The sequence below is a fragment of the Amphibalanus amphitrite genome, unplaced genomic scaffold (genome assembly GCF_019059575.1).
Source record: "Amphibalanus amphitrite isolate SeventyFive unplaced genomic scaffold, NRLGWU_Aamphi_draft 001190F_arrow, whole genome shotgun sequence".
NCBI classification, from domain to species: Eukaryota; Metazoa; Arthropoda; class Thecostraca; order Balanomorpha; family Balanidae; genus Amphibalanus; species Amphibalanus amphitrite.
In genome coordinates, this window is record NW_024882684.1 from 158,195 (window position 1) to 181,998 (window position 23,804).

Below are 23,804 nucleotides of genomic sequence, written 5' to 3' on the forward strand. Positions count from 1 at the left end.
AAAGACAACAGAACAGTCTATGCATACGGTATATTTAGCAAAAATAGAAACACGTCTTAGACGCATAGCATATCTCACGGCTCCGTATTCTCCGAGTGGCTGAGTCATATCAATCGCATAATATCAGTGCGCATGAGGACAACCAAGTAAATGGGGTTCGTCGCCTCAGTTGGAATAGTGCACTGCTGTGATAACCCCAGAACGGGACTTCAATTTAACAATAGCTAGGCGCGTACACACGTCCACATGTGCATCTAAGCGGACTGACGCATAGTATGCATCAGTGCAGTCACAAAATGTCTAGCCTCGCTGCTCAATGTGGTAACCGTAATACTGTGACTACAGAGACAATCGGACCGGCACAGCCTGAGTAAGGGAGCCAGCTAGGTTAGAAACGGGCAAGGCCTGGCGCTATTCAGTCGGCAGTTCACAGGTGCAGCGGATACACTGAGTACACAGAGCCGTAATCGCCACGCCATATGTGGAAGGCTTTTGGTGTCAATACATACATACATACATACATACACAGACCGGCACTGCGGCTACGCATCAACAGTCAACATCCTTCGTCTAAAACGCTATTTAATAACATTGTATTAAACATCCGGACCATGCCCGACTTTGACGGGCAAACAAGGTACCCTAAATCCTCCCGATCACCCGGAATGGCCCGATCGTACGATACGGTCCGGAGACCACAAGCTATGCTTCACGTGGGCTCCGCCGCTGTCAATCCGTGCATTCAAGCATTCGAGCTAAATTTATTTTTAAAATATCACTTATGTCTTACATATTCCGGCCAGTGCCGTATCCCGCTAATCCATAACCATTGTTTGTATAGTCTAGTTCTACCAATACCTCTGTGACACCATGAGTGGTCTGATGATCGGCTGGGGCGGCGAACGACCCCAGCGGGACGCCGGGCGGGCGGCCAGCACCGACCCCGCGTATTGGATACATGCACCCCGGTACGAGCGGGTATCACCAGGCTGGTTATCACGGACGGTCCCCGGGCCGGGCTGCAGCGCTCTGCGACCCGCGGCACCGGGCGGCGGTGAGGCGGTCACCGGCGGCAGCTCCGGGAGATCAGGAGTCCTGTGAGCCGAGCGGAGACGCCTCTGGAGGTCACAGACACCAGCCGTCACCACCGGCAGCAAAAACAGCCCGATACCGGCACAGCTCCACAAACTGACACACATTGCAGGGACAGCCGGCTAAACAAGCGGCGGACGCGGTAAAAACCGGCGGGGCGGGACGGCGGCTCACCGGACAGGCTGCGGTAGGCGGCCGGGCCGCCGAGCAGCCGGCGGCGCAGAGACACTGACAGCGCCAACAGCGTCACCGACCACTTGACGTTCATCAGGCTCATGACGGCGCGCACCGGGTTACTGGTCTCGATCGGATAGAAACCTGCCGGCCGGAACGGACGCAGGTCAGCCGCAGCAGCGGACGGCGGCTACAATGCGACATAATCACTCCAATACTTGTAAAATGAAAGTTGATCACTCGTAAATATCGACTGGAATAATATCAGTTGCCCGCTCCTATAGCCCCCTGAGAGCTATCCTATACTCTCCTGAGCAGCTAGCGGTTAGATCTAAGCTCGATCTGTTTATGTTTTGGGGTTCACTATTCGCTCGTGCCCGTGACGGCCTTTTGACAGTGGCAGTAACTGCAGTACGGTTCGGAGCTCGTCGGATTTCGGAAAGCAGTGCGGTATAAGTGGTCCGTCCATTCAATTCTTATTTCTGCGGTGTTACCAGCACTTCTGGCTGGCTATTTAACTCTAATTGCTGTTGAGTAGCTGAAAGCTCTGTGACTTATGTCTGCTATGTACCTTGCATCTCGAAATTGAGCAACAGATGAGTGCAAAAACATTAACAACAAAAAATCATTCGAAATTCTGGTTGATTTTTTAAAAGATACAAACCAAAACTTGAACTAAAGCAAAGAACCAAATGAATAACACAAGGTCCAGCCACTCTTTTGTGTGCCAGCCGGCGAGTGTGTGCCAGGTGGCGAGTGAGCTCCAGCCGGCGAGTGTGCGCCAGCTGGCAGGTGTCCACCAACCGGCGAGTGTGTGCCAACCGCCGAGTGAGCTCCAGCCGGCGAGTGTGCGCCAGCTGGCGAGTGTGCGCCAGCCGGCGAGTGTGCGCCAGCCGGCGAGTGTGCGCCAGCCGGCGAGTGAGCGCCAAGTGAGCCAACCGGCGAGTGTGTGCCAGCCCCCGAGTGTCCAACCGGCGAGTGTGCGCCAGGTGGCGAGTCTGACCTTGGTGTTTGGTGACGACCTCTGTCAGGTACCACGCCATCAGACCCAGCGCTGCCACCAGGATCACCACGGCAAACACCGTGATGCGGCGCAGAATCGCTGGTGTGTACCACACCCCCAGCAGACTGTAGTGGTCGAGCATGAGCAGGTGCAGGCACAGCGTGGCCAACAGAGCTGAAACAAGGGATGACCATCACGGGTGAAGCACAGAAAGACTGACAGGATTAACCCTCGCCCGTATTGGGGTTTTGCCCGCGTCGCATGGGGGGGAGGGGCCATTGGATCCCCAGCTTGCTATTCGGCCCCTGATCGACCTGGATCTTCGCGAAAAAAACGAGCGTATTGCCTGGGATGAGAGGAAGCTGATGGTACCTGATGGTAAGGTCATTGGTTGACCTTCCAGGTCAGGTCAATGACCCAAAAGTGTGGAAAATTGGAACCTGGTAGAACTTCATAAAAAAGGTTGTAAAAGAACATTTTGGAGCGCTCATCACAAATTTCATGTTAGTTTTCATTACAAAAGATGTCTTCATGCATTTAGGCCATGTAGGGTCAGATCAGGTGAGGCATCCTGCCAGCTATCCATAGTGATAGTAGGTGTCAACCACCACTGATGGCCTTGTAACATGTTATGAAGGCACCAAAACTACTTTGTAATTGTTGAAATGGGTGCTGTTTTCAAAATCAGCTTCAAAAACTACCCTAGTCACATGTAACTCGAAAAAGTGAGCCAAGGTCACCACAGGTCAATGATCAGTTAATGATCTTGACCTAATCTTCACACATGACCTTAACACCCACCAGAATGCATGGGACCAGCATCATTACATATGTCTGAATGCCAGCAACTGCAAATAAACAACAACAACAACTGGAAACGTGCTAACAGTGTGAGCTGACATACACCAAATCACGATTCAGGCCAATCATGGTCCCAAGAAACAGGTCACAGGTCGAGGGTCATTTAGGTCAGGGCCATGCAATTTTCAGGTAGGTGTAAAATTGATCAACTTGACGGGACTGAAAGTTTTGTGTGGATTGGCCGCTTTTGACACAAAGTATTCATGAAAAACCGAAGGGGTAAAGTGCCACTATTATCATACCTTTCTTAGATGCTTCTGTACTTCAACTAACTTAGACTGAAATTACCACAACACCACATTGTCTACAAAAATTTACCCATACGACTGTTCATGCGACGTCTGCCCTTCTGTTACCAAATTTACTAGACTGAGTGATCACGTGCATTTACTCTGCAGAAAAATGAACACAATTTGTACATTTACAGCAAACTTACCAGAAAACAATGCCAAGAACCCAGCCTGATAGTTACTGAAAGTAAATATAAAAACAAGGCATCCTGCTATTCCGGCAAAAAGACCACTGCCACATGAAATAAAATACAGCCATGTTTTGCAAGTGGAACGATCAGTTTCTGCCATCTTCTTGGGCTCGTCCCTTTCTTATGCTGCAAGTATTTTCTGAAAATCTTCAAAAGTTGTTGTTGCTGGGTTATGACGCGTAGTATAGGGACCCAGGGGCGATACTTCAGTTTTTTACATTGAGGTAGCACAAATTTGATGATGCTTCACTGTTTCTCCTTGGTCAATTACATAAAAAACAGCTTCAAAACACTTTGATTCGCAACATTTACCGAAATATAATACAGAAACCACCCTGTCGTCAGCACGCTACGTCAACTGCCAGGACGCAAAATGGCGACGCTGTTTTGCCTCTGATGCGCCAGATATGTAACCTGAAATAATTGGATACGACTACTAAATACAATATGCCGATAATAGAATATTTTCCTCCTAGGGGACACTGGGAAATCGAGGTTTTCGGGTGAAGGTGATTGAGAAACGTGTTTGCTAGCGACGCGAACCAATGATGTGGCCTTGGCCACAAATAGGGGATATCTTAGGTAAGGGTAAATGGAAAAATGTTAGGTTAAAGAGTTCTGGAATTGTCTCCAGGCCGGCCGAAGGCCGGCCTGGAGCCTATTCCAGAACTCTTTAACCTAACATTTTTCCATTTACCCTTACCTAAGATATACTCCTTTTCGTCCCTAGCGCACAAACCCCTGGAAACGTGGTAGGTTAGGTTAGGTTAGGTTAGGTTAGGTTAGGTTAGGTTAGGTTAGGTTAGGTTAGGTTAGGTTAGGTTAGGTTAGGTTAGGTTAGATTTGGTTTGAATCTAAAACCCCCCTCCCCCACCCAAAAACCCCGATTTCCCAGTGTCCCCTAGGATGAAAATAGTTCTTGTTTCAGGATATTGTATTTAGTAGTCGCATCCAATTCTTTTAAATTACATATCTGGCGCATCAGAGGCAAAACAATGTCGCCATTTTGCGTCTCTGCAGTGTGTGCGTAGCGCATCGAAGGTGGGGTGATTTCTTTATTATATTTCGGTAAGTGGTGCGAAGTTAAGTGTTTTGAAACTGTTTTTGCTGTAATTGGCCATCGAGAAGGAGAAATGATCATCAAAATTGTGTTTCTTTAATGTAAAAAACTGAAGTTTTACCGACCCAGGCGTCCAACAAATTCTTCCAGAGCCTTTGTTACATTTATTTCTATGTTCCAGGGGGTCTTATTTCCAAGGCCATAGGCAATAAGCATAAAACAGCCACAGAGATAAAGCTGTTCATTGTCATTTGATGCCCCTAGCTACCAACTGCTGCGAGATCGGTTTTAACACTATGACGTCATTTTCCATCCAAACCACGAATTGAGGCAGAATATAGCGAAGATATGACGTTATTCAAGCGTAAGCTTTGTCGGATTTGATTGGTTAACACTGTCAGCAGAAGCAGTCAGCAGGAAAAAAGAAAAACTGAACAGTCTTCAGTTGTTGTAGTCTTGCCGACAGTTCTGGCGAACTTGCTACGAGTTGAAGGTTGAGACTTGAGACCACTAAATAGACTGTGCCATCACGACATTGGGAATGGACGATGCGACAGTGGGTGATGCGTGGGGTGGTGGAGCCGTATCATATCGCTTATCATGTAGGTTTAGGTACAGATGAATTAGTATGCACTTTGCCCCTAAAAATACATGATGATATACATTGGGGTACACGAAGACAACAGGTCTTTGTTTCGCCTTATTCAGTTTGAATTCTGATAAAAATCGATTTGTAAGCAAACGTTATTCGTTAAAGGTGCCGATTGCGTGGCGTACCTAAATTAAGTAAACAAACAGTAATTAGATAAGTGCTTATTTTCCAATAAAAGGCTAGAAATACTAAAAGCGTATCAAATAAAAGACATTTTTGCATGCTAGTACCTAGGTATAATATGCTACCTATTTTTACTGGTTATATGGCTATTGGCTATACAGTTATAAACAATTATTTTTTTTTCTCTCTCTCTCTCTCACTCTCTCTCTCTCTCTCTCTCTCTTTCTCTCTCTCTCTCTCTCTCTCTCTCTCTCTCTCTCTCTCTCTCTCTCTCTCTCTCTCTCTCTCTCTCTCTCTCTCTCTCTCTCTCTCTCTCTCTCTCTCTCTCTCTCTCTCTCTCTCTCTCTCTCTCGACACACACAGATGCAGGGATGCACGCGGCTAGGGCGGGCGGTCCCGGGTCGGGTGGGGTGATAGCCGGCCGGCCGGATCACCTTGGCCAGCCGGTGAGAGGCGCTGCTCTGGTCTCTGCACGGACCTGGACGGCCGTGGAGGGGGCCGCCGGTCAGCGCCGACACACCGTGTGTACAGGAAGACGGCAGGCCGTGTATACGGAATGACGGCGCCGACACACCGTGTATACGGGAAGACGGCGCCGACACACCGTGTAAACGGGCAGACGGCGCCGAGACACCGTGTATACGAGCATCGTCCAAGGGCTCCGCCACGGACTTTTGGTTGGGGGGGACGGTCTGCTCTTCGCCCATCGCCCTAGTGTCTCCTCTAAACCTAGGGTACCCCCAAATCCAGTTTTCTCATCGGATTTAGGCCACTTGTTTTTCGTCATAGCCCTGATACGATGATTTTTTAACTAGATAAATAAAAAATAGAGAAATGGTAGGCCACCTGACCCATGCAATATTACCCAATATTAGATTGTAGTCATTGTACCTTCATCATATTGACACACCAGACAGAAAAAAAAACTTGAAAGACCAGCTTCAATTTTTTAATGGTATCTGGCTCATAGTTTTGCGCTGAATCTGAATCCATTTTTAGCATTTGGCGAAGGTCGGATCAGGTTAGGTGAGATCAACAAGTGCGTGTCCCTCCGGCTAGCCAAAGTAGGTGTCAACCACAGACAGCTTCGTAACATGTTGCATTGGTACCAAAACTACTTCTCAATGTTATATGCTTAATTCGACATCATCTCCAAAAAGTTTCCTAGTAACATGCCTAGCTCGAAAAAGTGAACCAAATTCATCTAACGGTAATGACCTTGACCTGATATTCACGTGACCTTGACACCTACTAGAATGCATGTGTCTAATTCACGTGCAACCTTGACACCTACCAGAATGCATGTGTCTACCGTCATTTCACATGTTGGCTCGGTTTTATGACATAACAAGTCTGGAAACGTACAGATAATGTGCGCTAACATACACCGAATCGGTGGTTCGGCCTGACATGGTCTCCAGAAATAGGCCACAGGCCCAAAAGTCATGGCTCATGGGTTAGGACTTAGGTCATGAAATTTTCAGAGGATGTGCAAAATTCCCGGGAAATACTAATAGTTTCGTCACGATAAACCACTTTTTACGCGAGTCACTTGTGAAAAACTGAGGGGTGGGTCAATCCGACCCACCATAGTCCATATAAGAACGAGGGTTAACCTCTCAAACACTTTAAACAAACAGCTTCTCTCATCCTACAGTTCTGCGATATTCTTATTTGACCGATGGAAGTTTCCTCTTAAAGAACGACAGCGTTTACCCGAAAAAATCTCCGTATTGATTGTTTAATTGATTGAATTTGAGAGATCCTTATTTGATATACCTACTGGATTACCTACTGGATATACCTACTGGATTCATCATCGGACTGGGACGTATGATTGCGAACATTCGTTGCAGTAGACTCACGTTGATATACCTAACGCGAAAATGCCTGTCGATATTGTCTACTAAAAAATTGAAATCCGTGGCCCCAATAACAGAAAAAGACTTAAAGCACAGGGCGACAATATAGGTTGTCGACGACAGGTTGATTAGATTCTCATCACGTTGTTTTCTTCGGAGATTCTTTGCACTTATGTTCTGTATTCGGTGTCAGGAACAAGAGTCGATTTATCTACCAGCGGAGGAGCCGATTATTGGGGGGGACAAAAGATAGTATGTCCCACCCAACATTTTGGTTGGGGGGGACATGTCCCACCCGTCCCCCCCGGTGGCGGAGCCCTTGAGCATCGACACCAACACATCGTGTATACGGGCACCGACACCTACACACCGTCCGTGTATACGGGCACCGACACACAGTGTATTTTTTTTTTATTCAAGCCTCCCTCCAACGGGCACTTGTGGCCCATTTACAGGAGGGCTCCTCCTCCTGCTGGCCCTTGCTCCCCCACCCCCCAGGCTACGGCTGAAGTGGGAGCCTACCCCACACCTGGTGACACAGCCGGGGACGACACCCGCGGAAGGGGCGGAACCGGGAATCGAACCCGAATCCGGCACCGCCCGCACCGCGGGTCGACGCCTTAACCGACTGCGCCACTAGGGTATACGGACATCGACATCGGCACACCGTGTATACGGGAAGACGGCACCGGCACACCATGTAGGTATACGGGCACCGACACCGACACGCCGTAAATACGGGATGACGGCACCGACCCACCGTCCGTGTATACGGGCACCGGCACACAGTGTAGGTATACGGACACCGACACACCGTATAACGGGATGACGGCACCGACACACCGTGTATACGGGCACCGACACCGACACACCGTATATAATACCGGAAGACGGTGCCGACACACACACCGTGTATACAGGCAGACGGCACCGACACACCGTGTATACGGACACCGAGGCACACCGTATCGCTGGACACTGGATTGTGACTCAGTCTCAGATTGTATGGCTGCTCAGTGGCCGGCAGTGGACAGTCGGACACGACTCAGATCCACCGTCCCCAGGCAGTGGACTGACCCAGGCACCACAGCCCCACAGACACCGGAGGAGCACGTCCGGACAGTCGAGGCAGGTCCCGATGGTACCCAAACTGTGGAGCGCGACAGTGTAAAGCGGGTCCGGACAGCAGCCCGAGTGTGGAGGACAGTTCCGGACAGTGGAAGCAGGGACAGTTCCGGATAGTGGAGGGTAGGTCCCGACAGCACCCCGACTGTGAGGCAGGTCCGGACAGCACCCCGACTGTGAGGCAGGTCCGGACAGCACCCCGACTTTGGAGGCCAGGTCCGGAGAGCACACGGTCCCGATGGCCGATAGGTCGCCGCGCCAGGTGGCGGCCGGGGCCGCGTGTCCGCGGTTAGCCGCCGCTGCAGCCCAGTTCCGCGGCGCCGGCCGGGTGCCGCTGGTAACCGCCGCAGTCGGCTGCCGGCCGGCCGGCCTCGGGTGGGCGCCGTCCCCACTGACCGCGGCCCGACCGCCAACGGCCGCTCTGAGCAGCGCTCAGTGACCAGGAAGAGGCTCATCAGTGCCTGTTCAGACGCCCGGGGCTCGGAACAGCTGCCGACCCGGGGCTCGGGACGCGGAACAGCTGCCGACCTGTCACGATGGACAGCCGGGACACTACGCTCACCGATCAACACATCGACCGCATTGAGTTAGCCGTGTTAAGGGGCGGTGTATCCGCTGTCCGTGTGCCTATTACATGCATCTACGTCTCACCGGCAAAACCTCATCAATTCAGCGGCATGATAATTGGACAATGGACATCACCCCCGGGAGCGACTCACAAATATCATTAAAAAACAGTAGAATCTAATCCAATAACTCATAAGCACTTTTCTTATAAGCTCTAGCATTGACAGCGAATTCCCTGGATCCAATACCAAAACAGATAAATGGTTTCAAAAAGGGGGCACTCCGTTCTTCATACTATACCATGCAGATACAGACTCGCAGGCGCCGCTGGGCGCACTACAGGATACCGCCGAACTCTCCAACAGTGACAGGTAGGTGGTCATGGCTCACCTTACGCGGCTTTATCGCCGATGACGACCCCCTCCCCGATCCACGGCCGCCCCGAACGCCTCCGTCGTCCGTTACCCGGGATCCGTTCCCCTCTGCGGCACGCGTTAATGGCGTTATGGCAGCGGCCCATCACCACAGCTCGAGCGGAAGCGAACCCAACGGGTTCGTAAAAACGGCCACAAGTAGCCGTCGAATGTCAACCGCCGTGTCAAGTTGTTTGTTTACAAACTTCAGTGAAGCATATAGGTAAAGAAAAATATCAGGCACCTTCGCCGGAACACAGACATGGTAGGTTATCACTTATAACTCCCATAAAACGGATGAAATGAAATATGAACGGGGGGACAAGAACCGATAACGTATCCCGCCGCCGCGCCATTCGGCTCAGGTGGCGGCCGTCCGCCGCGCCGGCGCAGCGTGTGGTTTCCGAGCGAAAAGACCCGGCAGTACTCTCCCCACCGTCTCCCGACCGCCGCAGAGCGCTGGGAAAATACCGGCAGAGGCGGCGGCCCGCGGCCCGGCTGCAGTCCCACCGTTCCCACCATTAGGCGCCGCTGCGGTCCCGGGTCGGCGCCGGCATTTAGCCGGGGTCAGCCGGAGCAAGGCCAACGGCCGGCCCTCGGTGACCGGCCGGGATCAGAGGTGAGCCCTCGGAGACCGCCGCGGGTCACAGCCGCCCGGTGGCCTCAGTTCTCCGTGGGGAGCCGGGCCGCGGAATGCGACCGAGCCACAAGACAAAGCGGCCGCTCGTTGCCCGTATACATGGGAGTGAGGCGGCCGCTGCAGTGAGCGCCGGCCGCGCTGCGCTGAGCGCCGGCCGCCGGCGGGCCGAACTGGTCGGGCGCGCTCGGCTCGCTCGGGCCGGTGCGGTGCCGTCCAGGCGGCGGCCGCCAGTGCGCGGCACGCGGGCGCCGCGGCCGCCCGGCGCTGAGAAGAGACCGTCACCCAGTGATCCGTCACCGCGCCGCCGGACCGATATGAAGCTGCTGATCGCGTGTGTGCTGGTCGCGGCGGCGGCGGCGGCGTCCGTGGAGGAGCCGGAGCTGCCGCACCACGCGGCGCTGGACTCGGAGGGGCGCGTGCTGCTCTGGTGGCGGCCCACCGCCGACGGTCTGCTGTTCCGACTGCGGGTGGCCGCCGCCGGCTACGTGGCGCTCGGCGTCTCGCCGTCGGGCGGGATGGCCGGCGCCGACATCGTGGCCGCGGCGCCGGCCGCCGACGGCTCGCTGGCCGTCTGGGACCTGCACGCCACCGGCGAGACGCAGCCGCGGCTGGACGCCAGCCAGGACGTGCGCCTGCTCAGCGGCGCCGCCAACGGCACGCACACCGAGCTGCTGTTCGAGCGGCGCGACTCGTGCGACCCGGACGACGTGCCGCTGGCCGCCGACCGGGCCGTCACGCTCATCTGGGCCTTCTCCGAGCAGCCGGTGGCGCCGGGCGCGGCCGGCAGCGGGCCGGCCGGCTGGCTCACCTACCACGGCACGCGGCGCGGCTCGCGGCTCATCAACCTGCACCGGCCGGGCGGCGTGCACTTTGCGCCGGACACGCCCTACCTGGACATCGTGGCACCGCAGGTGCGCCTGCCCGACGACGAGCGCACCATGTACTTCTGCCGCATCACCAAGCTGCCAGAGTTCCCGCGCAAGGTGCACTTTATCGGGTTCGAGGGTCTGATCCAGCCGGGCAGCGAGCCGTTCGTACACCACATCATCGTGTACGAGTGCACGGTGCCCGAGTGGCGGCGCGCCGCCTTCGAGGCGTACGTGTCGGAGCGTCAGGCGGCGCGCTGCTACAGCCCCAACATGCCGGCCGACTGGGGTCGCTGCGGTCACATCCTGGCAGTGTGGGCGGTGGGCGGCAGCGGCGAGCGGCTGCCGGCCGACGTCGGCATCCCGCTGCGCGAGGAGTACGGCGGCGCCACGTACGTCATGGCCGAGATCCACTACGACAACCCGGCCGTGCGACCGGGCGTGGTGGACAGCTCGGGCGTGCGGCTCTACTACACCGAGCACCTGCGGCCCAGTGAGGCCGGCCTGCTCAACGTCGGACACGACATCGCCGTCACGCAGATGGTGCCGCCCGGCCAGACCGACTACGTGGTGAATGGCCTCTGCCACTCGAGCTGCACGCGCCAGTGGCTGCCGGCCGGCGGCGTGCGCGTCTACTCGGTGCTGCTGCACTCACACCTGGCCGGCGCCCAGATGCGGCTCCGGCACGTGGCCGCCAACGGCACGGAGCTGGCGCCCATCGCCGAGGAGACCGCCTACGCGTTCAACTACCAGCAGACCCGCAGCCTGCAGCAGCCCGTGCTGGTGCGGCCCGGCGACCAGCTGCTGGTCGAGTGCGTCTACGACACTCAGCACCGGCGCAACGTGACGTTCGGCGGCCTGAGCGCCGAGAACGAGATGTGCCTGGCGTTCGTCAGCTACTACCCGCGCGTGCCGCTCACCATCTGCTGGAGCTCGCCAGACATGGGCCACACCATGGAGCAGCTGGGCATCCAGGCGGCCAACGCCTACGGCATGGAGCTGCCCGTGCGCCGCGCCGGAGACATGATCCAGCAGGTCATCAACAACCTGGAGAGCTTCGCGCGCGCCGAGTGGGACCGCGAGGGCGCGCCGGCCGGCGGCGAGCCGGATCCGGAGAGCGCGCAGGACGCCACGGCGCGCCACCTGTACGAGGTGGCGCTCCAGGAGCAGCGCATCATGAGCGACCTGCGCGCCGACAACGTCACCGCCCTGGAGGCGCTGGGCGTGCACGGCCTGCCCGAGGCGCTGCAGGACCCCTTCCTCATCCTCAAGGACATCCTGGTGATCGACCCGGTCAACTTTCGGATGAGCACGCTGTTCCAGTACGTGGTGGAGTACCCGTGGGACGCCGAGGGCGTGGCGCGGCTGCAGCGCGCCGCCACACAGTTCTACCGGCCCAAGTGTGTGTCACGGGACGGACAGATCCGCAACACGGAGCGCCAGCGGCTCGAGAACGTGGCGTGGCGCACGCCGCCGGCGCCGGACCGCTGCAGTCAGGGCGCGCAGGACGGACGGGGCGGGGGCACGGCGGTCGAGCCGGCGGGACCCGCCGACCCGCCCTCCGAGCAGGTGACGCGGGGACCGGTGGCACGCGGCAGCGTCCAGGAGCCGGACGACCACTCGGGCGTCAGCCGCGCCGCGGCGCCGCTGACCTGGTGGCTGTGCGCGCTAGTGTGCGCCGCAGCGCTGAGGGCTGACCCGGCTCCACTATAGGCGGCCGCTGCTGGAAGACCCGTCTCGACTGGTACTGAGATACCGGGTTGACTGCTCTCCCGAGCGGGACTGCCAGCGAACGGCGCATCCAGTGAATAGGATGCCCAGCGCCGTCCCAGCATTCAGAGAAATGAAGCCTCTAGCTCCGATGAACGGAGTTTGTGTGGGCCCGTCGCCCCGTTCAGTGTCCTTTGTCACCCTGTCCACTGAACAGAGGGTCTGTCCGACTCCAGTGCGGAGCGGGACGCCGCCTGGAGCCGTCTCCAGTTGTCTGTGATGATATTCGCGCGCTGCGCCCGCGGGCGCCGGTCCGGCTCGATCTCAGAGGTGGGCGTCGGCGCCAGTCTGTCCGGCCCGGCGGACAGAGCACTGTGCCAAAGGAGCCGGCGGCGGCCGGGCGCCGTCCGTGCGGCCTCGGCCGGAGGCGCGGCGCGCCGCGGCGGCCTCGGAGCACGGCACACCGCCGGCCGCCGGCCCTCGCCGCGGAGCCGTGCTTGTTTTTAGTGTCGCCGTGCATGTAATCCTCTTTGGATTTGTTTTAGCGTGTTGTTGCTAACTTGTCAGACGTCAAGGTAAGCCATCAGGCAGCTTATGTGGTAGCGATGCATCAGCTCAGTAATCATTTATCACTTGACCGTCATTACATACTGTGTTGTCCCGTGGTGGGCCTCACGGAAGGCTCAGCGCCGGCTGTACGCCGAGGCCGAAGACAGAGACGAAGATTTACTGTTGGAGGAGACTTCTAAAGTCAATGATAATAACGCTCATAACTTTAGAAATGAATGTTTAGAGTCACGGCATGGTCGCGACCTTTTTGTCGCGATGACGCAGCATATTTAGCATAATCATTTGGGGGCCATCGTGAGGCCCTAAGGTATTAATGGTCAGATTCACTGACTGGTGACTCTTTGTTTCTTTTGTGCAAGTAGGTGTATACAATGTCATGTTGCAATGTTGCATTTTCACATCCAGTTTGCAATCTCCAGCCGGCTTCACGTTACAAGGTGTTTTTTTCTAAGTCCTTACGACAGTGAATCGTGGCACGAACGATGCATGTTTCGCGCCTTCCGCGAACCCTTCCTGCCTGGTGCCTGCTATCTGACGCGATCGCCGTGTTCGGTTTCCATTCTTCCCGGCGCGGTGTCGTTATCGGGCTGTTCCGTGGTGCACGGGCCGCGGTCGGCCAGTACCGGCGAGGCCGCGGTAGGCCAGTAGTCAGGTCCTGGACGCTGAGTCCGCCCCCGGTGCCCGGTGGACGTAGGGTCGGGCGGCTCGCCTCGGCCGCTGGATCCGCCACCGGTGCCCGGTGGATGTCGGGTCGGACGGCTCGCCTCGCTCGGCCGCTGGATCCGCCCCGGCTGATGCAACCCGCCGATTCGGGGAGCGGCGGCGCCGCGCCAGCTCACGGGCGACACGGAGTCGTGGCCGGGCGGGCTGATCGGATCGGCGCCGCCGGGGCCGGGCCGTGTCTCATCGTCCGCGGCCGGTCAGTGTCACATCGTCCACGGTACACACCCGGGGCCGGGCCGTGTCTCACCGTCCCGGGGCCGGGCCGCGTCCCACACCGTGTCCACGGTACACACCCGGGGTCGGGCCGTGTCTCACCGTCCGCGGTACACACCCGGAGCCGGGCCGTGTCTCAACACACCCGCGGCCGCGCCGCGTCTCACAGTGTCCGCGGTAATCGGGGACGGCCCGCCGCGGCAGCGTGACGCCGCCCGGAGCCGCGGTACACGACGGTCGGTCGCAGCCGGAGGTGCGGCCGCTCTCCGCCGTCAGCGGCGCCGGCAAATCGTGCCCACAAATCGGCCGGACGCATCCGGCCCACTTTGGGACTATGTTCTCGTGACTGGCGGCGGCGGAACGGGACGCGCATGAGCCCGGTGCCATCGGCGCCGTGAGACAAATATTAGACGCTCGTGGAAACAGCGTGACGACACCAGCGCAGATACAAGCATGCTCGCTCTACATTAATTCGGCCGGTTATTGCTGAAGGAGTGGATGTGAATCATGAAAAGCATAATACTACATTCATGTCAGTGAAAGCTGGGAGCTGGGAATGCATTTTGAGCCCTGGTGGAGCCCATCTGTAGAGTTTTTTCCGTACCCACAACCCATAGTTGTTTCAAAAGTTCATACGCTAAACATTTCCATAGTTATGATCAAATTTGTATTTGAGTTGTCTGTCTTTCAGCAATATCATTTTAAAGTAAAAAAAAAAAACAATATTTTATCATTAAAATATCTCCGAATGTATGTATCATTACTTTTCAAACATAGTCAATAATATACCCGATTGGTTCAAATATATGATGAGTTTGTATGGATATCGAAGGGAGAGTCAGCAATACATCCATCTCCACCCGCTCAACGTGCAGTATGGAACAAATACTGCTCATAACAATGACTTATTAACCCACCGTCACTCCTAAAACCAGTGGAGAAGCACACCACCCTCCAAAAAATACCACCATTGCACATCACAAGCGCTGTCAAACTGCAATTATGAACAGTGAACCAGATGCATTGCAGCCTAACCAAAACACTTGTCTTGAAACACACAATGACACCCGGCGGTGTTTAAGGACCGGTCCTCAATGGTCAACAATCAGCCGCTCCCCGTGTGTGGCACCCACCGTCGGCCGTCCGCCACTGTTCCGCGGTCCGCCGTCCGCCTCCGTCACCGCGTGGCCAGCAGCAGCACGTTCTCCGGCGAGACGGCCGGCGGCACGTAACGCACCAGGCGCGCACAGAAGCCGCGGCTCTCCAGGTAGCGGCGACGGCCCTCGTCCAGCAGACGCTTGCACTGGAAGCCGACGGCAGTGCGCCGCTCCGGACTGAGACCGAGCCGCTGGTACCGGCCGGCGCTGGAACAGAGAAACACCGGCGTCAGGGGAACAGAGGACCATACAGCGGGACTGAGACCGAGCCGCTGGTACCGGCCGGCGCTAGGACAGAGACACACCGGAGTCAGGGTATCAGGGGGCTAAGACCGAGCTGCGGCTGTTAAAGGCCGGCGCTGGGGCACAGACACACCGGCGTCGGGGGACCATCAGACTACAGACAGCTGCGAGTGGGGGCATTACCGGACTACACTGGTGTCAGGTTATCAACAGACCATGCACCGGTGTCAGGGACAATTAACGGCCCAGACACCGGTGTCAGGGTATCTGAGGACCTGACCGGCGTCCGAGAACCAATCGGACCACAGGCACGGCACCAAAAGACATATCAACCACCGGCATCGGGGACCGCTGAACCAAACATGGCGTCCAGAAACCATAGCTATGTTAGACACGGGTACCACGGAACCACGACCGTGCAAGGGCCGTCGGAGCATCAGCTTCACAACAGCTGCAGCGTGTTCTCTATTGTCAGTTGACGTAACAAGCTGGTGTTCGCGTCCTTTCTTTTATAAGATAAATGGCTGAATGAAAGATCCAGCCCCGGAAGCCTGATAAGCTCCGTGTGTCTGTGTTACCACTGACACCACTGAACCACTATCCGGCCGCACAGCCCGCGCCCGGTCCACCGGTAATACTTTGAACCCACGTTTTGCACATCGCACGTAGATGGCGACACAAAGCTGGGACTAGCACAGGCCTCCCTCATCACTTGCCAGCCGACCTGTATACCGAAGCGGGCTGAAGAGCGTGCTCCCTCCCCGCCTCGGATTCACTGCCACTGATAACCAGTGGGTCACCTTACACACCAGGCCACGAGCAGACAAAAGGGACGCGGATCAGTGGTGCAGCGGCGAGGATTAGTGCCGTGGCGGGACAGTGAACGAGGCTCGCCTGGCGAGACAGCGAATAAGACTCGCCTGGCGGGACAGTGGATGAGACTCGCCTGGCGGGACAGTGAATGAGGGGGACAGTGAATGAGGCTCACCTGACGGGACAGTGAATGAGGCTCACCTGGCGGGACAGTGAATAAGACTCACCTGACGGGACAGTGAATGAGGCTCACCTGGCGGGACAGTGAATGAGGCTCACCTGACGGGACAGTGAATGAGGCTCACCTGGCGTCCCGAGAGCCGGGCCCCGGCTGGTCGCCGGCCTCAGGTCCCGGTCCGTTGGCCGGCTCAGGCCCCGGCTGGACGGAGGGCCTCTCGCCGCCGTCCTCCGCTCCGGGCTGGTCGGTTGGCTGCGGCCCCGGCGGGTCGGTAGTACTCGGCTCTGTCTGGTCGGTAGGTGCCGATTCAGACTGGTCGGCGGCTGCCGATTCAGACTGGTCGGCGGGTGCCGATTCAGACTGGTCGCTGGACCCCTGTCCCGGCTGGCCGGCCGGCCCCGCCCCCGGCGCGGCGCCTTCCAGCCGCGGCCTCTTGTCGGCCGGCTCGGCGGGCTTGTAGCGCCGTTTGCGCGGCGCCTCGTGCTGTCCCCGGCGGTTGCTGGGTCGCTCGGGGTCCCAGCCAGGCGTGCCGCACGTGGCCCAGGCGGCCACGCCCTTCAGCGCGGCGAAATCGGCCGCCGAGAACCCACACACGTCCTGCGGCACAGGTTACTCTGCTCAGTAGCGGCCACAGGGAGTCGGCAGTTACACTGCAGTCAATGGCGGTTATCAATAAACATCAGCGAGATATGCTATAGCAACGTCAGTGGGGCTATGATGTGTGCGGTTAGTTCGACAGGAACATGTGCTGCGGCACCACCCGTCCCCTATGCCTCGCCGCAGACTTCCCTACGGGAACGGTCTGTCCACTGATATGTTCGCCGCAGACCCACCTGGAGGAACTGTTTGCCCACGTAGCTGGGCCAGTCGACCCGGTGGTGGCAGCACACGGCGATCATGATGCCGCGCACGTCGGCGGAGGTCGGCTCTCCCGACTCATCGGTCCGGTCCGCGGCCGGCGCTCCGCTCTGGTCCCCGGTCTGTGGTCCGGTCTGGTCCGCCGCGGGCCCGGTCTGGGTGCCGCCAGGGGCCGCTGCTCCGTCCTGCCCCAGGCCCGCCGGCGTCCGACGGAGGACGTCACTGGGAGTCACGGTGGCCGCCCGGATGCCCAGGTCTGAGAATGGAGACAGACAGGGGTGTTAGCGGCGGGCGGGGGAACCGAGGCGATTTGCTAGTCACGACACACGCTAACCAAATACCTACATACAGACACAATTCCAGTATACCCTGAGGTCACATCGGAAAACGTTCTGCCGCAGCACCCCTCGGTTTGTGAGGCGATGCAGTTGGTCCTGTCAAGTCCTCTGCACTGATCGCGCGGTATGTCAAACGCACCCACTCACCCGGGCCACCCACTAGTTAGCAGATACGCCCCCTTACAGCCACCCACCATTGGGCCCCCACCACCCACCGGTGATCCCCCCAGTCACCCACCGGTGGCGGCGCCGCAGAGGTGTTTGCCGATGGTGACCACGGGCCGGCCGCGGCACGCCTCGCAGCCGGCCAGGCTCAGGTGGCGGATATCCAGTTTGAGCCGCTGCACCTCGGGGGCGTCCGGAACGTCCTTCAGCTTATTCTCGGCCTTGTGCCGGTGGGAGGCAAAGTCGACCAGCACAATCTGGGAGCGGCTGCTGACGGCCCGCGCCAGCCAGAACGACAGCTGGGCTGCCAACGACATAGCGACACCGGTGATCACCAAGTTACAGAGCAGTGACTGTGGCTCAAACACATTCATAGCGACGCCATGACATATTGCAGTTGCTGTTGAAAGTCGATGGTAAATTTGAGCCAGCGAGGCGGTCACGACAGGTGGAGTCCATCAGCTAGTGAGAACGATGCAGAGACGTTCGGACAGGGACGGTGGACACGCACCTTTTCCGGAGCCGAGGTCGACGAATGTGGCGTCCTGGCGCTGCAGCAGGCCGGCGTCCCGCAACACGGCCAACAGCGACGAGTTCTGGCGCAGGTGTTTGAGCGTGTCCGCGCCGAAGGCCGGGTTCAGCAGGCTCTCCGAGAGCGCCTCGTGCGCCGCCTCCTCGGCCACCTCCGGCGGCGAGACGTGCTCTGAACGGGCCACACGGCGGCGGTCACAGGCGGGCGCAAACGGTACAGGTCCCGGTTACATGGCACCATTCTCGGTTACACGGTACGGCACCTGTTACACGGAACGGGTCCTAGCTTCACGGAATGGGTCCTAGTTACACGGTACGGGCCCCAGTTACACAGTACGGCACCTGTTACACCGCGCGGGTCCCAGTCAGACAGTTCGGGTCTCAGTTAAACGTTACGTACCTACCCAGTCACGGCCACACTTAACGCTCGTTCAGCAGCAGCATAACACGCGCTTTACATCTACCAGGGATGCGCTCTCTTCCTCCGCCAGGGACCCGCGCCCGCCGTCTCCGATAGGGACCCGCGCCCGCCGTCTCCGCCAGGGACCCGCGCCCGCCGTCTCCGGTAGGGACCCGCGCCGCCGTCTCCGGCAGCTCACCGCTGTGGAGGGCGCTGATCTTGTCGAGCAGGTCGAGCAGCGCCCGGTCGGAGAGCTCGTGGATGGTCGGACCGCCCGGCCCGGCCGACCCGTCGCCGGCGTTGATGTCTCGCACGTAATACGGCGGCCGCTCCTTCTCGCGGGCGTTACACACCTTCAGATGCTTCTGGAGCTTCTTCAGGTAGCAGGTGCTGGGAAAGACACGTGGTGAATGTTACAATCATTTCTGTCAATGGCTGTTTACTTTGGAAACCAAAATGCTGCTCAAGTTTAAAATACTAGAATTGATTGTATATATTTTTGATTTCTTATCATCATAATCTGTCATGAACAATGCTAGCCAGGTGGAGCTATGCAAGCCCAGTGTTAGCCATGACTACATTTTTGTTATAAAAATGCATCTGAAGCCCATCCTCATGACAGCGGCTATAATTTTTAATGTAATCCACCAAATATGATGGATTCTATTTTACTGGTTGGATTATGGATTATGCTCAATATGATGGATTATGGCTTACTGACACTCATTACAACAAAGAACAATAAACAAAAAGTACTGATGCAACTAAAGCCTTAAGCTCAATTAAGCATGTGACCTTACTGTCGAGGGTCCAAGGGACACTTGATGCGGAGACGATCCTCTGGAACTTCTTTCTGAAATAAATCACATAGAATAACACCATCACCAAGTAATGAGTGGAACATGCTAATCATGGGCAAAAACAATTATTTACAACTAAAAAATACTAAAAAAAAAAAATGAAGCAAGACTTTGCATTGCAAAAAAAAAACCTAAAATATATTCTTAAGCACCTCCTGCTTCTACAGATTCACACTTATTGGAACCTGTTTTGCAAGAGATTATCATACAACAACGGAAATAAGCATCAATTGCCTATGTAAGATAATTAAACTGAAAAATAAAACTGACCTGTGATAAATACTCAGTGTCAAGCACTATATGTTCACCACAAAAGACTTCTCCATCCAAGGCCAGCATGCGACATGGACGGTTTTTAATGGGAACAACAAACTTGCATTTTCTCCTAATAGTGCTCAGGTCTTTTGGCACTTCAGCTTCCCCTTCTTGCACCATCGTCATATAGAGGTTGTGAAGCAAATGAGAATCAGTCTGAAAAGGAAATATGAATTGTTCTTTAGTAATATTCACTACACTGACATGGAAAGCTAAAATGCAATACACAATTCACATTAGAGTAGTCAGAGACAAAATGGCTTTTCGTTATAGTGTCAATGCATGCATACAAGCTGATACCCTTGCGTGTTTAGCCGACCAAAGACTCCTAAAAAAGTGCATTGGGTCAGAAACGCATTAATTCTAATTTTAGTGATATGTATGCACTAAGCACGAGGTGAGTTTGGCTATTATTATTATTATTATTATTATTTGTATAACGCACGTGTCAAGTGTTGCATGAGAAAGCTGTTCAGTAGTGTCTTCCTTTGGCTCTGCAGTCTCCTGCTTGTATATGATTCGATGAATTATGATGACTGCTGCTCGCGTTGACAGAAACCGGCGAATGTCTTATTATGAACATAAATAGTTTTGTCAATCAAACGTCAATATTTATATTGTCTCAAGGTTACTAATTTTCCTTTAATTCTGCTATATTTGCAGTAATTTTTTTCTAACCTTTGCTGTGAAATATAAATGAAATTGCTTTTTACAACAATTTTTACAAATTGCTTTACAACAATGCTTTGTAAAAATGATTCATGTCGAATGTGATATTTTTTTTACTTCTACATACATGACGATATTTGGCGCAGCACATTCTGACGCAGAAAAAAGTTTTTTATTGTTGCTTGCGATTGTTGCGACTGTTGCACTGGTTGCACCGGGCGTAGCAATATCGTTTATTATTATCAAATACCTACTTAATTGTCCTATACAGTTGCCTGGTACGTTATATTTGTTACGTTTTATTAAAGCTCTATTTGGGCTCTGCTGACTGGCTAGAAACTCCGGTACAACCTGTAACGTTTGATTGGCTACCGAGATAAAGCGTCGTACCTATATAAAGATTGCGCGATATTTTATGAAATATCCTCCGTTCCATCGCTTCCATCCTCAGAACACAGAAATCCTTCTCCTCCACGCCGCAACCCCCACTCCTGACTCCGGGCTAGACAGGCACCTTTATCTCATGCAGGCTGCTCCCTTGGAGCGGCCTGCGGCACTGCTGCTCCCGAGGGAGCGCAACCCGTAGTCGGGTGCAGAGGGTGCTTGGGGGGCTGGTCGGCCTGTCCTTTCGGACGGGCTCAGCTCCGGCGACTCTCTAGGTCTAGGGTGTCTGCCCAGACCAATGTCTCCCCCTAATTCCTATCATCCTTCCGGCCCTGAAATGGTCTTGTCAGACTGAAAGGGCCTAACCCAACAAAACAAACAAACAAATTATGAAATATTTTTGGTTTCAGTTCATGTTGCATTGCTTCATCGGTCCTTCATTTTTTTTTCAAGAGTTCACTGCTATGACAACAATATTGAGGCTGCACTGGCCACTGTTCTATAGTGATAGGCCTTTATGTTAGTGGATCTTTGATGCAACGGCAAACGAAGAACATCCCCGTGGCCCTGCTCTGAGGATTTTGATTCTCTCCAGCACTGGAAAATTAGCAGCTAGAATTTTCTATTCTTGTGATACTGAATGTGATGCAGGATAATTATTGGTGATCCCAGAAAATCATCCCTCATTTAGAAATGCCAAACACACTAGGTACGGTTGGACGTTGTCACTTTGGTTGGCTGTGATAGATCTGAACTTCCATTTAAACACCATTTTTATCAGCATGTTACTTTGTGTCTTGCATTTGGGGTCGATATCACCCAAAACTGTTAGTTTTTCATGCACGTATATGATTAACTCCAAAGTGTTTTTTTCATAAATATTGGTGTAATACTAAGCTGGATTTGTTTTCAATAAAAGAAAATAGTATAAATGAGTAAAGTGAAACAATGAAAAATTTTTATGGCTAGTAAAATAATTTTCATCATATTGATGCTGTTCACCAATTAAAGACCAATCAAACATCTAAAAGTAGGGGCATGTTTGTAGATCAAGACCAAGTATGGTTGGTAAGTTAGCAGATTGTAGGTTGTAGGTTGGGTAGGTAGTCATAAAGTAGGCATCAGCTGTCACATTTGTTTTGTTTTTTGCAACCAAGGAAAGGCGCTATACCCAGAGATGCTTTCTCATCAAACCAAACCAAACTAAGCCAAACCTGATCAAACTTACCTACAACCTACAGCCAAAAACCTACAACCTACAACCTAACCTACATTGCCTCTCCTTGGTTGCAAAAGACAAATGTGATGCCTGCTTTACTAGGTACTACTGAAGCCTGAAGGTTTTAGGTTTGTAGGTGGTAGGTTCAGGGTTGTGGTTCATTAGGTAAGGTTAGGTTAGGCTAGATTATGTTTTTATCTTCACCAAACTTCATCTACACATTTACCCAAGAAGGTAGCTTCAGTAACTGTATGGCTATGGCATATTAAGTAACTGGTTGGTTCTGCTGGTCATCTTCTCTTGATGACCACTTGGTATCACATTATGATCTCTAGATAATATAACTAATATCAGTGTCAACCTTGTTGAGAGCCATTGCTGACACCATCGGCCTTTTGTCCTGATTATACCCTGCGTGCATTGTGCTGATAATTTGCAGCATGAAATCTTTGATCCACTTTTGGAGATAGCATTGCCCGGGCTATACCTATATGATAAAGCTGTTTAAGATCAATTGCTAGGTTCAGAAACGAAGCTTATATTGTTGGAAGGAAAGTATCCATCAATATGTCATGTTTTATGGAAGCAAACCTAATTGAAAATCGATAATATCACTAATAAACACCATACAGAGAGATGTATCACAGCAGGCAGATGTCTCTCCAAGAACCAAGGAGCTGCTGCCCCATATGCTGGAAAAATGAAACATGGTTTAGGCACTCCCAATGATTTTTGTCAATGCCTTCTAAGCACTTATAATTTTAAAATTAATTTCACATCCATTTCTTGAGAAGCTTTGTTTTTGAAGAGACCTAGTCTCTAGTGTACTGTACTTCACTGTCTATTGATTGTCATACAGTATGCAATGCCGATTGCGCCGGTCTGTTTGCTAAGCGTGCCCCGTCGGCCGGCGGTCCGGCAGGCAGCCATGTCGGACAGTGAGGACGCCGACGATCTGTCCGGCTCGGAGGCGTCCGGGCCCAGCTACAAGCGGCCGGCCGCCGACGATGAGGCCGAGGAGGCGCCGCCCGGCGAGGAGGAGCCCTCCGGAGACTCGGAGCCGGAGGGCGAGGACATTGACAAGAGCGTGAGTGGGCCGGCGGCGGCGGCGGCACCGGTCGGCCGGGGCACAGGGGCGGCCACGGGGTCCGGCTCACAGCTCACACACGGGTGCAGGCGAGGGTGTCGGTAAACTCTGTCGTTAAACTGGTGTTTAACGACCGGGGTGTCGATAAACTCTGGTAGGAGATGCAGCGACAGCTGATAATGTGTTTCCGTCGTTTGCACAAACTGCGGATCAATTCCAGATTCGGGCATTTTCATAATGATGTCGTCACATACATGACACATTTTCATGGTACTCGCAAGCTATTTATGTAAGCTGGCAGAGTTGCCTATTGTTTATTCAATGCATGTCGCAGTTCGTACTACCCATTACTTCACCTTATGAATAGTTCCATTGGTGTATGGCGGGTGCTCAGTTGGGCTGACAGCCGGTAGTCCACTGCTGACCGGGGCCTGCCTCCCCCAGGACTATGA

The 23,804-nt window shown here is 54.5% G+C and overlaps 4 protein-coding genes across 8 annotated transcripts in view; 2 read left to right on the forward strand and 2 right to left on the reverse strand.

The window, feature by feature from the left end:
- Window positions 1-13: 13 nt before the first annotated feature.
- On the reverse strand, window positions 14-4,932 carry LOC122370968. Of its 4 annotated transcripts, XM_043346974.1 has the most exons (5): window positions 4,797-4,932; window positions 3,567-3,803; window positions 2,270-2,443; window positions 1,267-1,410; window positions 14-1,118 (listed from the first exon to the last, which is right to left on the reverse strand). In XM_043346974.1, the coding sequence occupies exons 2-5, from the start codon at window positions 3,709-3,711 to the stop codon at window positions 1,087-1,089; spliced, it is 495 nt and encodes a 164-aa protein (XP_043202909.1). In that variant the 5' UTR covers window positions 3,712-3,803; window positions 4,797-4,932; the 3' UTR covers window positions 14-1,086. The 4 variants fall into 4 exon arrangements, with proteins under 4 accessions (XP_043202909.1, XP_043202912.1, XP_043202911.1 ...); XM_043346977.1 differs by lacking the exon at window positions 4,797-4,932 and having other exon boundaries at window positions 3,567-3,993; XM_043346976.1 differs by lacking the exons at window positions 3,567-3,803; window positions 4,797-4,932 and adding an exon at window positions 3,373-3,494.
- A 5,435-nt stretch (window positions 4,933-10,367) lies between these two features.
- LOC122370958 (DBH-like monooxygenase protein 1 homolog) lies at window positions 10,368-13,582 on the forward strand. The gene has a single exon (XM_043346950.1). It carries the CDS (start codon window positions 10,368-10,370, stop codon window positions 12,630-12,632), a length of 2,265 nt encoding a protein of 754 aa, XP_043202885.1. The 3' UTR covers window positions 12,633-13,582.
- A 1,197-nt stretch (window positions 13,583-14,779) lies between these two features.
- LOC122370969 (tRNA:m(4)X modification enzyme TRM13 homolog) lies at window positions 14,780-20,414 on the reverse strand. 2 transcript variants are annotated; one of them, XM_043346979.1, is made up of 9 exons: window positions 20,381-20,414; window positions 19,949-20,149; window positions 19,619-19,671; window positions 19,018-19,208; window positions 18,399-18,590; window positions 17,961-18,191; window positions 17,360-17,640; window positions 16,654-17,123; window positions 14,780-15,499 (listed from the first exon to the last, which is right to left on the reverse strand). In XM_043346979.1, exons 2-9 carry the CDS (start codon window positions 20,117-20,119, stop codon window positions 15,313-15,315), a joined length of 1,776 nt encoding a protein of 591 aa, XP_043202914.1. In that variant the 5' UTR covers window positions 20,120-20,149; window positions 20,381-20,414; the 3' UTR covers window positions 14,780-15,312. The 2 variants fall into 2 exon arrangements, with proteins under 2 accessions (XP_043202914.1, XP_043202913.1); XM_043346978.1 differs by having other exon boundaries at window positions 20,294-20,414.
- Window positions 20,415-20,844: 430 nt separating this feature from the next.
- Window positions 20,845-23,804, forward strand: part of LOC122370963 (transcription elongation factor SPT5-like) — a 36,570-nt gene continuing 33,610 nt past the window's right edge. The window contains exons 1-2 of the mRNA XM_043346967.1: window positions 20,845-20,940; window positions 23,188-23,352. Coding sequence (XP_043202902.1) covers window positions 23,194-23,352 — 159 coding nt within the window. The 5' untranslated portion in view covers window positions 20,845-20,940; window positions 23,188-23,193. The remainder of the gene's footprint in view (window positions 20,941-23,187; window positions 23,353-23,804) is intronic.

Coding starts and splice junctions, on each gene's coding strand:
- LOC122370968 (XM_043346974.1), bottom strand. CDS start 3,711: ATGGCAGAAACTGATCGTTCCACTTGCAAAACATGGCTGTATTTTATT. Junction 2,444..3,566: donor GTTCTTGGCATTGTTTTCTG/GTAAGTTTGCTG, acceptor CCCTTGTTTCAG/CTCTGTTGGCCACGCTGTGC. Junction 1,411..2,269: donor GGTCGTCACCAAACACCAAG/GTCAGACTCGCC, acceptor TCCGGCCGGCAG/GTTTCTATCCGATCGAGACC.
- LOC122370958 (XM_043346950.1), top strand. CDS start 10,368: ATGAAGCTGCTGATCGCGTGTGTGCTGGTCGCGGCGGCGGCGGCGGCG.
- LOC122370969 (XM_043346978.1), bottom strand. CDS start 20,335: ATGCACTTTTTTAGGAGTCTTTGGTCGGCTAAACACGCAAGG. Junction 18,192..18,398: donor CGACCTCGGCTCCGGAAAAG/GTGCGTGTCCAC, acceptor TGTCGTTGGCAG/CCCAGCTGTCGTTCTGGCTG. Junction 17,124..17,359: donor TGGGCAAACAGTTCCTCCAG/GTGGGTCTGCGG, acceptor CCTGTGCCGCAG/GACGTGTGTGGGTTCTCGGC.